This window comes from Colias eurytheme, chromosome 25, assembly GCF_061535395.1.
Source record: "Colias eurytheme isolate Ceu_HAF_F1 chromosome 25, ilColEury1 Martin Lab GWU primary, whole genome shotgun sequence".
Taxonomy (NCBI): Eukaryota; Metazoa; Arthropoda; class Insecta; order Lepidoptera; family Pieridae; genus Colias; species Colias eurytheme.
The window spans coordinates 4,783,251-4,797,221 of NC_143004.1; the positions used below are offsets into that span (position 1 = coordinate 4,783,251).

At 34.1% G+C, this 13,971-nt stretch overlaps 2 protein-coding genes across 2 annotated transcripts; both read right to left on the reverse strand.

Annotated features, from left to right (window-relative positions):
• Positions 1-1,833: 1,833 nt before the first annotated feature.
• LOC149897596 (uncharacterized) lies at positions 1,834-3,539 on the reverse strand. Its single transcript, XM_090116173.1, has 4 exons — positions 3,228-3,539; positions 2,802-3,030; positions 2,613-2,684; positions 1,834-2,107 (listed from the first exon to the last, which is right to left on the reverse strand). The coding sequence occupies exons 2-4, from the start codon at positions 2,943-2,945 to the stop codon at positions 1,904-1,906; spliced, it is 420 nt and encodes a 139-aa protein (XP_089972299.1). The 5' UTR covers positions 2,946-3,030; positions 3,228-3,539; the 3' UTR covers positions 1,834-1,903.
• Positions 3,540-6,719: 3,180 nt separating this feature from the next.
• LOC149897597 (uncharacterized) lies at positions 6,720-8,271 on the reverse strand. Its single transcript, XM_090116175.1, has one exon. The coding sequence runs from the start codon at positions 8,136-8,138 to the stop codon at positions 7,761-7,763; it is 378 nt and encodes a 125-aa protein (XP_089972301.1). The 5' UTR covers positions 8,139-8,271; the 3' UTR covers positions 6,720-7,760.
• Positions 8,272-13,971: the final 5,700 nt, after the last annotated feature.

Genomic DNA, 13,971 nt, shown 5'->3' on the forward strand with positions numbered 1-13,971 from the left:
GGAGACAAAGTTGCTCGTGCGCGCTCGCTCTTAAGTTTTCTGGTCTTTTTAAATTCAATACCAATATAAAGATTTGCAGTTTGCACCTACGCGCACTTATTAGACAATATAAAAAAGAACGAAATTAAAATCTTAAGTCATGCGCATACGATAAAACATTATTATATATTTATTCTATTATTTTTAAAACTCTAGCAGCCGTACAAATAAACGAGTCATAACATTTTATGATAAGAATAAACTAAGAATAAGGAAAAATCATACAAATAAACACGTAATAAGTTAAACCTACCATAACGTCGTAATAAGTATTCATACTAATGCTATTTCATAGTTATTCCGGCTGTCACCCTAGTATAAGTCTGACATAAACGAATAAAAACACATCTTTTCGTACTTTCTGTAGTAAAGGTTGTAATTTAGAAGCAATTTTTAATCTTAATTCGAGGTAATGGCAATGAGAGCAATAAGAGAAGTAGAAGAAGTTGAGCAAATTAATAATTTCATTATTGAAATGGAAAATCCTGTAAGAAGTATCAAAACATACGAAATTAGGAAAAACCCCTTTGATATTTATAATGATAATAAGTTTCGTAGAAAATATAGATTTTCTAAACCTGGAGTTATGTTTTTGGACCAGTTATTTGGCAACTCTCTATATAAAGACAGACGTGGTGGTGGTTTATCTTCTGTTCTCCAGATATTGATAGCTTTGAGATGTTGGGGTCGCAATCAAGTAAGTGTGTACCTTACTATATAATTTTAATTATTTCATTAATAAACATCATTTTTAGAGTAACCCACACAATATTTTTGTATTTGTAGTTTGCTGTGCAAGCAATTATGTAGGTACTAGGTAACTAACCTAACTAAAATATTTTGATTAACTTTCAGATGCAAGATGATTCTGGTGATATTCACGGTTTGACTCAGCAGTCTGTCTCTACTGTATGTCATCGGGTAGCAAGGGCAATATTAGTGAAAAGGTTTGATTACATTAAAATGCCGCTATCTTTAAATGAACAGTTGAAAGTTATGCAGCAGTTTGAACTGATTGCTGGGTTTAAAAATGTGGTTGGTGCCATTGACTGCACTCACATTAAAATACCAAAAGTCCAAGGACTTAGTGGTCAATATTATATAAATCGGAAAGGATACAGTTCCTTAAATGTACAGGTGTGTGTTATTTTATTTTTTCTCAAACTGCATAAAATCTATCTATATGTAAACTATCAGTTATATATATCCACCATATTAAATTGTGTGTTGACTCACCAATTATTTAATTTCAGGTAGTGTGTGATGCAACATTAAAAATAACGAATATTGTTGCTCGTTGGCGTGGCAGCACTCACGATTCACGCATATTCAGTGAAAGCCGAATAAAACAAATTTTTGAGAGTGGGCAAATACATGGTAGATTACTAGGAGACTCTGGATATGCTTGCACTCCGTACTTGTTTACACCCCTGCTAAATCCTTCTACTCGGAAAGAAGAAGCATACAATTATGCCCATATTAGAACACGCACAAGTGTTGAAAGATGTTTTGGTGTGTGGAAGAGTCGATTTAGATGTTTATTATCAGGTTTTCGAACAGCTCTGGACAACACCAAAGCATATATAGTTGCTTTGGCTATATTGCACAATATAGCCATCGAATTAAATGAGGAATCTTTCTTTGGTGATGATGATGATGACGACGATGAAGAAATACCTGCTCAACCACCAACAGTACCCGCTGGTATCAACACATTGCGTGGACCTGCAGTACGGGCCACATTTATTGAAGATAATTTTTAATTATGTATATAATATGTATATTATGGTATATTTTTATTATGTAATTTTATTTAGTTAGTAATTATGTACATAAGTTTATAAATAAAACGATAAATATTATATTATGCATTTTTATTAATATCCAAGCATTTTTGTAAAATTTCATTTTGCAATTTTAAATTTTTCATAACTTGCACATGCATTTCAGCCATTTGAGTAATTCTTAATTCATGTTCCTTTTGTAGGCGCTCATTTTCTTGCATTCTAAAGCTATGCATGTCTTTATAAGAGGCTTCAGCAAAATCAAAACTATTTTGTCTTGCTATCTATAACAAACAAGAAAAATTTAATTATCTTTTGATACCCTAGATTTACTAAAATTCTAAGTTCTGCCCATGAACAGCTACCAACATTATATCTATCACACATTTAATATAATTATATATCTCAATAACAAACATTTGAATAAAAAAATATTTTGGAAATAAGTAGAAATTGAACAAAAACAAATATAAACTAAATCAAAAGTTAAGATGTATATAATTACTGGTGTTTTTTGTATTTGAGGTTTTTTTTTTGTTGGTTTTGGTGGTGTTGTTTCTTCTACTGCCTTGCCAATCTTGTTATTTATAATTTCCTGGAATTAACAAGAGCAGTTCATACAAGTATCTACCTGAATATAATAGATAGATATTAATCTAACTACCACTATTACTACTACTTAGTGACCTACTAGTGATCATTATGTCACTTGATATGGTTATACCTGGTTAATATCATTTAATAATAAATTGTATGATTATAATAAAGGAACACAAAAAAAATCCCTACACTACTATTTCCATCCATTGGTGTATTTGGTTCCACAGGATCTGGATTCCCACTTATTTCATTTGTAATATCCTGAAATAAAAAACACCCATGATGAGACCACTTAAAGAACGTCATTACAAGATAAATCTTGGTAATTATTTACTTAGTAATGTAAACAAAGGAATAGTATTTAAGTTAATTTCTAACCTTGATACCATCACAATCAAACTCATTAAAACAAATCTCAAACTCCTGAGGTACCATGTCCAGTATTTCCATAGCATCTGGGGAAGGAGAAGGAGGTTTGGGGCCACCCCCAGTTTTATTTGACTCTCGCCTAAACAAGGACATTTCTTTCTTCGAATTTAATTTTTGGACCTTCCATTGATTAATTAATTGTTTTCTATCCCTTGTTCTGACATTTGCTAGATTAAAACTGAAAATAACATGTTTCAAATTTCAAATTCAAATGATTTATTGTGATTCACAGGTTATAAGGGTTATTACAATGTATGAGGTGATCCGCTGTGAACTGCCATGTGGCGTACAATTTTTAAAAAATGTTTTTCAAATGTTTGGATACATCAATAAGGTTTATAAGCAAACTAATATACAAAACAACACAATACTTACTTCTCTGTTATTTCGTCCCAAGCCTTTGTTTTTTCCTTATTTGTATTGGTAGTTAAATCCTTATTTTCTATTATATTTAGATAGGGTCGTAAGATATTCCTAAACAGTTGCTGTGAACAGAGAGAGGTACAAGAAACATGATCGAAGCAAAGAAATTACCACGCATCAATTATAAATGTACATAACTCTACATACCTTTCCTCCTTTTCCCAATTCAGACAGCGTTCTCTTTTATTTGCTTGCATATTTAATTATAATATAATAATATATTTCCAATAATATTTTCCAAATAATTTAACAAGACATACAATGAAACTTCGAAAACTAATTCGAATGGAGGGAAGTCTCAAGTCAATCGAGTGTCGATTGTCAAAATGACAGCAGAAACGCTTATCCATAGACAATTTCAATGTTTTTCATAATTTTATGAATGAATTGCTACGTTGCCGCTTCGCGCCTATTGCATAGCGTGAGCATAGTTACATCGACGTTATTCTTAATTTATTTGTAAGAAGTTATGACATCCATATTCTTTATTTATTCCAATCATATCTATTCATTGCATAAGGTTTGAATAAGCAAGTTTTTATTTGTACGGCTGTAGGAATGAAGCTTCACTACATAGTATAAAACAAAGTCGCTTTCTATGTCCCTATGTATGCTTAAATCTTTAAAGGTACGCAACGGACTTCGATGCGATTTCTTAATAGATAGAGTGATTGATTCAGTAGGTTTAGATAGTAAGGTAAGTATAATTTATTTTTGTTAGTTTCAGTTTCATATAATAATATGAGGTTGGAAAAACTTAACCACACGAAAATTCAAGTTTGGCGTAGTTTAGCTTCGAAATATTCATTTATTGAATAAAAGCATTTTTGGATTAAAAGGAGCTTTAGTTGTTTGTTAAAAGAATAAATAGTTTTTTGGTTTTTAATTTGGTCAGGAAGTTTGTTATAAATTTTTATAGCCATGTGATAGGGGCTTTGATTTAACATTTTGATTCTTGAGAATGGTAGGTGTAATCTATTTTTAAAGCGCGTATTTACTTCGTGGTGTTCCTCGACTCGTGAAAATGTATTAATATTTTTATAGACAAATGTGCAAATTTCATGTATATATATCGATGGTAATGTTAATAGGTTATATTTTCTAAAATGTGGTTTACAACTTTCTGTGTTTTTTATTTGAGCTAAGATTCTCACGCACTTCTTCTGCATTTTAAATACATCATTAGCATCGACGCTGTTTCCCCATAACATCACACCATATCTTAGCCATGAGTAGGCGTACCCGTAATATGCTGATAAAATATTCGTAGGTACCATGTTCTGCTTTTGATGCGAATCCTATACCTGCCAAGGTGAGAATCCATCTGGTCGACGCCTCCCATATGAGCGTTATACTCTTTTACGAGTTTGGGGCAAGCAATTTCATTTCTGGAGCGATATCTTTACCATTACCATTGAATGTTTCTAAAGGAGATTCTTCCAACTCATCTAAAAGATCTTGACGAGAGATAATAATCTAGGTCTCCCCCGTCGAATTCCAGCTGATCGTCAGAAATTTCGCCACTTTCTAGCATGCGAAGCATCTCTTCTATATTTTTTACGCACGCTGTCGATCGTTGCAGCTTCGCCCAAAATGGGTACCAGATCTTATAATGCATTCATTCTTTACAATCATTTTGCTTTTGCATATAATCCGCACTTGAAACATCCCATAGACATTTGTGCAACTTATATTTTTCAATAAGCGTAAGCGTTTCAAGATTCATTTTGTCACATGCTATTTGCGTGAGAAACATGCTAAGCAGCCTGCGTTCAAACATGTTTGTCAAACTTTACGTTTTGTTTGTACGTTTTCATCAAATATCAGCGCACACATGTTTGTCAAACAAACAGGACAGTTTCAAAGCAGTTTTCGCCGTGAAATCACGCTCCGATGAGTAACGTTGACAAAGCATTTCTTGCATTGGACTTTGGCGATGTGTATAAAAAAGAAGAAAAAAGACGTTGGACACGAGAATGGTTAAAACTAAGAGATAGATTTACTCAGGAAAATTTATTGAATGTGATATTGCGCACAGAACCAGAAGACTACCGCAACTTTGTTAGAATGAACGATAAAACTTTCAACAACTTGCTAGCGTTAGTTAGTCCTCTGATTGGAAAAAAAGATACCGTGATGCGAAAATCTATTCCAGCTTCTCAAAGGCTATCATCATATGTTAAACTCTTTTGTAAATACGTTATAGTAGTTTATATAATTCCCTGTCTCTTTCTCGTTTTGTGTTTTATCTATGATCGACACGTCATCAAGGACCGGCCAGGCAAACCCTTTATGCCTCAAAAATGACATTTCCAAAAAACCGTAGGACTTGGCCAAGGAAATATATATACCTCTTCTCCAATTCGAATCTAACAACTACATGTGAATCTTTGATGATTTCCATTCCGGCATTATTGCTATCTTTCTCAGAACACATTTCAATGTCGGGGTCTAAATATCCGTGTCCATTCTTTCGTCTTCAAAATTCTCTAAATCAGAGGAACTACCATGAATGGAATAATCGTCACAGCTCTCGTCAGAGCTGTCTCGTTTGTAGCATTGGTTCTACAAAAAATATCAGTATATTAAAGCAAATAAAACAGTATAGTATTTATATTAAGAATTTTATAATACCTATGCTATTTTGTTTATGTTCAATTTGAGGGTTGTTCATTTTATCGTCGTATGTTTTAGAAACATGTTTTCAGGAGGAGGAAAAAATTGATTTATTCTGTTAAAATTGTTAGAGATTTAATATGCTGCACGAAATTAGTTTTAACTTTTTAAATCTTTTTTTATATTTGTTTTATTTATAGAGTAAAAATTTGGAAATGTGGTTTTTGTAACTTTACGTCCTTTTGACTATTAATTTTATAACATGCGATACTTATATTTCTGGATAAAATCAAAATATAAACACAAATTTTTGAAACAGTAGAGCTTTATTCTCATTTCTTTTTTCTTTTTTATTTAAAGAACATAACAAATCAATAAAAAAATATTTTCTTAAGTAATAAACTTGAACGAAAGAGAGATTAACTTCTTTTACAATTTTCTCAAACAAGAATATTTTTCAGTAAAAACTTGTATTTTTTGTAACACCGTTGATAGGTAATAGTTTGGTAATTATTATTAACATAGTTAAAATCAGAAAAACAATTTCTAACCTTTCCTAATAAAGTTAATCGTCTGTAAATTAACTTACACTACTCAGTTTGCTTAATCAGTCTCATTAGAGTAACAATAATACTAATCTTATTACAGAGACCTGGCCCTGAGCCTAATCCATACTAATATTATAAATGCGAAAGTAACTCTGTCTGTCTGTTACTCAATCATGCCTAAACTACTGAACCAATTTGCATGAAATTTTGTATGGAGATATTTTGATACCCGAGAAAGGACATAGGCTACCTTTTATTGCGAAATATGTACCACGGGCGAAGCCGGGGCGGACCTCTAGTATCAAATAAGAACTACATACAATTTTAAGCATCTTATTTAAAAGGCTACTGAAATTATGTTATTATAAATAGATATCGTTATTGTTTTTTAATGTGAGGACAATGTTCACTTTGGCATTCACCATGAGGGAGTGAATCATAATAAGAGTGATAATTTTCATGCAGTAAAACTCTAAGGTCTTGCAGGTCCTGATATTTTCTTAAATTTATATTTATTTTCGTTTCGTACAGGGCAGGAAGTTCAATGCTGCGGTTTAATGATTTAGTTCTTCTAGGTAATAGGGTCCATTCATCGTCATACAAAATGGCTATCTGCCAATTACAATTTGTTTGTTAATTCTTCAGGCTTTATCTACTTAATCAATCTTCTTGGAAATACAAATAGCTAGGAGTAGTGAGAAGGACATAGGCTACAATTTCATCCCGGAAAAACTAGGGATGGGCAAATGGAAAAAAAATATCGATATTTATCGTATCGATATATTTCAAATATATCGATTAATATCACCCAAGAAATATCGATATTTCGATATATTTTTTGCCCAATTTGCAATTATTATAAAAATTGCCTAAATTATCGAAATTTTAAAGCAAATAAATACACATCTGGCTGTTTCAACATATGTTTTATTATTAAAAAAAAAAATTCGAATTTCTTGACATAAAAAAAAGAAACAAAAAAAAACATTATTCAAACCAGTATTTGTCTGATATTGACATCAGGAGCACTCTTTGTTTGATGTGTTCCCCTGTTAATCTGCTCCTATCATTTGGCACAGCCAAATTTACCACTGAAGCTAACCTTTCAGATGACTCTGAAGATGCTTGACAAATCAAATATTTTAGAGCGATATCCGAGAGAACCGGCGTGAAATGTTGACAATTTACCCAGAACTTTAGCTTCCGTTCATAACTACTTTTTGGGACAGCCTGTATAAATAAACAAAATATATGTGTGTGACTGATTAATATGATAAAATGGAAATAATAACTACAATAAGATATTTGACTCATTTTTTATTTAGTTAGAATAAGAATGATCTATACGGACTGGGTCATCACAATCTGAGCTTGAATTATCGCTGCTGGTGCTGTCAGTTTCTGTATCCGACTCGTCCCTGACCTCTATGATGAACTTGTCAATTTCTGCGTCTATGCAACCATCTTTTTCGCGAAACTTATCTTCGATATGACGCACATGTTCGCACTGCTTTTGCCAATCTTCTGCAGTGATAGATTTAAATGCTTCTTCTGTTAACTTTACAATATCGTTTGCATACTGTGCTACGTTTTTGCTAGCTACTCGTCGTTTGACGAGACTCCACGTAAACTCAATTGCGTTCAGATCGCAATGATACGGCAGAAATCTAGCCACTTTGTGACCATGAGCTTCAAGCATTTTATCAGATTCATATTATATTGAAGCTTCTGTATGCTCTTTTATAATTTTATATAGTTGAGCTCGGTCCATGGAGGGCAGATAAGATAACCCCTTATTTGTGTTCCAATTTTGCATTTCTGTTTCGGTGAAGTTAGACTTACCTGTAGGTAGATATTGGGACATAGCCCAACCATACAGGTTATTGGCATCGAAATACATTAAAAATGAATCTTTATCTTTTGAATTATAGTCGGACATATAAACATTATTTGCTTTTGCATAGCGAGTGCTACACAACAGTGAAACACCTCCACGTATTCCTGATTGAATAAAAGCAATCATCTCAATATCAATAAGTAATTCTAACTCGGTTCTAGTATGTTTCAACATAGCATCCCAACTTAATCCAGAAGCTGTATAGTAATGGGCGGGATCATAAGTTTTTATGCAAACACATATAAATTTTCAAAAATATCTGTTAACAATAATACATCGGTTTTAAAATATAGATTTGAATAGTCTGGAATCATTTTAAATGTCTTTCGCATGGTTGTAATCTTCTTTAGAAATAAAAGAATCTGTGAGAGTACTGTAAAGTTGTGATTGCATTGGAAGTTGATAGTGGTTTAATGCATCAAAATCTTTAACAAATTCATATGGAAATACACCTTTTTTAGTTAGCCGTTTAAAGTCTTCTATATTAGGGAAACATTTTGATAATTCTTTAAAATCATTATCGTTAAATTTTTTGCTAAGGTATCGAAGCTACTGGGTAAAAATTTAAGTGAATCCACAAAACGTAAAGTAGCATTACTGTTATTGATTTTAATTATCTTTGAAAATGATATATATTTTTCTTTATTTTGTGGGAGAACTTCTACCTGGCCTTCATCAAAGTTTAATGCATGTACAATGAAATGGGCATCATAATGACTTAAATTGTGCCAGAAGACTGGTATAGTGTAAGGTATTCTAAATTTTTCTGAACAAACTTAATGCACGACCCCAATAAATTTCCCAGTAAACCAATCATGGTAAAACACTGAATCCCCATTCAAATTTTTATTACTAACATAACAGTGTTCAGATTTGCTAACTATATCTTGTTCTATTTGTGATAAATTATTAGAAGCTTTTTGAAAACCAATTTTCTTGACAATTATTTTCAGATTATCTTTTAACGATTCCATAAATTTCAAAGCACAATTTTCACCAGTATATGTTACATATTTAGACAATTTATCATCATAAGAACATTTAATGTAATATCCAAAACTATAAACATTGTGTTTTTGTACATTTATCGTATGTGATTTTGTACGGTCATTTGAACACGATGCTAAAGGACTTAAAAAGCCTCAAAACCCGCATATATAACAAAAGGTAACTTCAGTTTACGTTGGAATTTATCAAAACTTAATTTACTTTCAGATCAACGCTTGGTATTTGTGTACATATATGTCTGCAATCATTTTTTTGATGGTTATTCAAACGTTCATATGTTGAAAAATATTGTAAACAAAAGTCACATATAATATATGCTTCCTTCGATTTTGAAATTTGATTACTTATTAATCTTGACATATTTTTTACTAGCTGTGCCCGCGACTTCGTCCGCGTGGAAAATTGACTTTGGATAGTTTTCCCACGGTAAAAAGTACCCTATGCCCTTTCTTAACATATTATTTTCTACCGCTGCCCGCGATGTTGCACCACCACGGCGTGTCAGTACTAAACATATCTAAAGATGACAGTGTCGCTATAGCATTATAAGGAAACAACTTTTAAATAGCATTAAAATATAAGTATACTAGCGGTCCGCCCCGGCTTCGCCCGTGGTACATATGAAAAATAGATGTTGGCCGATTCTCAGACTTACCCGATACGCACAGAAAATTTCATGAGAATCGGTCCACCCGTTTCGGAGGAGTATGCAGACTAACATTGTGACACGAGAATTTTATATATAAGAATATTCTTGAAGTGAAACTTCTTTAGGCACGTTGAGAGTAAAATTTCAAGGAGTAAGGCGACGCGATTTTGATATCTTTTAAAATTGCCAAATAAGTTTCACTTCTGACACGTGTGCTCGGCACACACGATCTTTTTTTGCAAGTGAAGGAAGTAAAGTGAGATATATGAGAATCCTACTCAGTTTAGTCATAATTAGATTTTGTGACAGAAGAAAATAGAGAAAATTATGCAGAAATATATTCCAGGACACAAAAACATAAAAAAGTTCAAAGGTATTATACCCTATAAACTACGTTAGTAGTTATGCTGCCAGGAGCCAAAATGTAAAGAGAGTCAGGACTGGTGATGCGGGAGCAAGCGACGTACAGTTGCCCGTGTGAGAAACAACTCGTCCTGAGGTCGACACCCCCTACCATCAGTGTCTGCCCCTGCGACTTATTGATGGTCATCGCGAAGCAAACACTCACGGGAAACGGTACACGCTTGAACTGGAACGGGAAGTTATGAGGTATGAGGGGAATGCGTGGTATAAATACTGCTTCGCCAACTCCACAACCCGGAAGAATTTCCGCCTCAATGGTATGTCTGTGGAGTGAGATAACTTTAAGGCGGGTCCCGTTACATAACTTCGGGGGAGATAGGTTCCGAAGAAGCATAATCGGGACACCGACCTTTAGCTTGATGGTATGCGCTGGAAGTCCGCTTGCTGACAGGGAGTTTAGAAATTCTACGGGATAGTGTGTGGCGTCATCTTTCTCGACGACAGTGTTTATAGAGGTGTAGACCACTTCATTACCCTCAATTTCCCAGAGAATGCATTCGTTTATTGCTGCAGCCTGATCATTTTTGGGCATTATTCAAAATGGCCCGCTCACACACCCAAGAATTCTGCTGGTGTGGTATACGACTGATGTCCCCGTAAACACAGCGAATGAGTTCCTCTAAGCTGGCTACCACTCTACTGATCACTCTACCACTCTACCGATTTGCGAATTATTTGCATTGTTCTGGTTCAAATGAGCGTCTACAATGTGCGAATGAATAGTTAAATTGTTGGTCTCAGCCATGAATATCGCATCATTAATTATTTTTTGGCAGTATGTAGCCATCATTGGCGGCAAATTTCTTAATTTTTCTGCAATATGTTCACCAAATGAGTCATATTGCTGTTTCACTTGTGGAGGTTCTTCCAATTTCTTTGCTATCTTTATTAGAACATCGTCATCTTGGGCTTTGAGTTTTCTTGTTTTAGTCCTTGACGATGAAGCCACACTACTTTGTGAAAGTGGTGGAACATTCAGTGATACATTGGTTTCAGTTTCATCATCTCTCATCTGAAAAAAAAAATGTTTTTTTTACAGATGCCAGATACTGAAGAAGAATGGAGGAAAATCGCAAAGGACTTTGAAGAAAGATGGCAGTTTCCTAATTGTTTAGGGGCTACAGACGGAAAGCATATGAGGATAATATCACATCCAGGTAGTGGTTCCTATTTTTGGAATTACAAGAATTTCAATAGCATGTGAAGTTGGTACAAATGGTCGAGTTTAAGATGGAGGAGCCATACAGAATACAATTTTTTATGAAAAATTACTGAGAAAGGAACTTAACATCCCCAATGATGACAGGTGTCAAAACAGCCACACTAAACTACCTTTTGTATTTGTAGGGGATGAAGCTCTACGAAGTGATAACAGACAACAATTGATTGTCGGTTCAAATATAATAAATAAGTAATTAAGCAATTCGTTAACCATGTTAACATAAACTCCTAATTTTAATGTACCTATATTAATGATCGAAGACTTGAAATAAATATTCTAAATTCAAATTATTTATTGTGAGTCACAGGTATTATGGGTTATTTACATTGTATGAGGTGATCCGCTGTGATCTGCCACGTGGCGTACAATTTTTAAAAATGTTTTACATAGATAATTAATTATTAAACCGAATTATACATTTATATCATTATTATTATTATATTATTGTTTATACCAAGGTAGTCGTAATGTCTCTTAGCAAACGCAGTCTTGTATATACGACTGGGCATATCGGCGGGGGCCGCCTCTTATACCCTTATTACACTACCCGATATCAAGGGCCCTGCCCTGCATCTAGGGTGGGCGTGTACCCTAGTTAGTGTGGCGCTTATTACACTTCTCTGCGAATTGGGCCCTAACTCAGTTTATACGCGAATGTCTAGATAGATAAACGTATTGTTGCATTTTACATTATGCCGTCGTCACTATCGAAACGTCAAAAAATTGCTGTAGCAGTGGCAACCGTTGTCGCAATAACAAATATTAAAAAAAGAAAGAAGAGAAAGATCTGGGTGAAAGAGTATTTGCGGTTACGTGAAAAGCTTTCTAATACGCAAATACTAAGCGTGCTTGAACCGGGAGATTTAAGGAATTATCTCAGAGTAGGTGCAGAACAATTTGAACACTTGTTGAGTTTGGTGACACCTTACATACAAAAGCAAGATACGGTTCTAAGACAAAGCGTGAGTGCTAAACAGAGATTAGTCGTTACATTAAGATTTTTAGCTACGGGAAACTCTTACCAAGACTTAAAATATAGCACTTTAATATCACAACCGCTTCCGTCTCAAATTATTCCAGAAACATGCCGAGCAATTTACAAATGTTTGAGAAATTATATCAAGGTAAATAAAACAATTATTTATGTAATTATATTTATTCAATTTTTTTTAATTTCTGCGTTTTACAATTAAAAACTCTTTCATTATTTCGCCAGGACCTTCTATTACAGACAACGAACCTGATATATCATCTGCGGGGGAAGACACATTGGGAAGGTATTCTAAAAATGTTGGTTGATGAGGCAATGGTGACAGTTGAATTCGGTTATGTGGTGATTGTGATGGTTGGTGGACTGTTTGTGTGTTTGATGATAATTGATAAGGCGATGGTGAGTTTGGCAGTTGTGTTTGGTGCTGTGGTGACGATATTGCTTGGCGGACCGACTGTGTGTGGAAACGAGGCCATGGAGTAAAGTGTGAATTTGAATGATGAGGTGATTGAGTTTGGCTTGACGGTGATGGCGATGAATAATTTGATGGCGGTGAAGGTGAATACTGTTAGAAATAAGTTCTGTTGTATCTGTTGTAACAAAATAGCATTTATTATCTATGAGCATAAACTGGTCACACTGTGTGTATTGTGTAATGAATTAATAAAGTTAGTCTATTCCAAGATGTCTTCCTAGTTTTATTAGGTTATGGACCCAGTCACATTTTTGCGAGTTTTTCTAGTAGTTTTATCGTGTAAAAGTAATAATGTCGATGTCAGGCTATTTAGTAAATGTGCCAAAGTTAAAAGGACGCGAAAATTACGATGATTGGGCGTTCGCGGCAAGTAATTTTCTGTTGCTGGAAGGCATTGACATTGAAAACGTGCCGGCGGCCATGAGTGAAAATGAGATGAAGAAAGCCAAAGCGAAACTTGTGATGACGATAGACTGTTCATTATATGTGCATATCAAGAGTGAGACTACAGTGGGCGGTGTATGGAAAAAGTTGAAACAGTTATTTGATGACTCGGGATATCAACGAAAAATAAGTTTGCTTCGAACATTAATTTCAATACGTCTCGATAACTGTGAAACTATGACATCGTATGTATCTCAAGTGGTGGATACAGCACAGAAATTGAAGGGGACTGGTTTCGAAATCACAGACGAGTGGATTGGATCGCTACTTTTGGCTGGACTCCCAGAAAAATATTCACCGATGATAATGGCTATAGAACATTCCGGAATCGCCATTAGCGCTGACGTCATAAAAACAAAATTACTTGATATGTGTTCGGAGGTTGGTACAACTGGAGCGGATACTGCTTTTTTGTCAAAACAT

Bases quoted from the DNA above. Each gene is read 5' to 3' on its own strand.
- LOC149897596 (XM_090116173.1), bottom strand. From the start codon at position 2,945: ATGTCCTTGTTTAGGCGAGAGTCAAATAAAACTGGGGGTGGCCCCAAA. The intron at 2,685-2,801 runs GTTAGAAATTAA...TTTTTATTTCAG, and splicing joins TTGATTGTGATGGTATCAAG to GATATTACAAATGAAATAAG. The intron at 2,108-2,612 runs GTAGGGATTTTT...TGTTTGTTATAG, and splicing joins CAATGGATGGAAATAGTAGT to ATAGCAAGACAAAATAGTTT.
- LOC149897597 (XM_090116175.1), bottom strand. From the start codon at position 8,138: ATGCTTGAAGCTCATGGTCACAAAGTGGCTAGATTTCTGCCGTATCAT.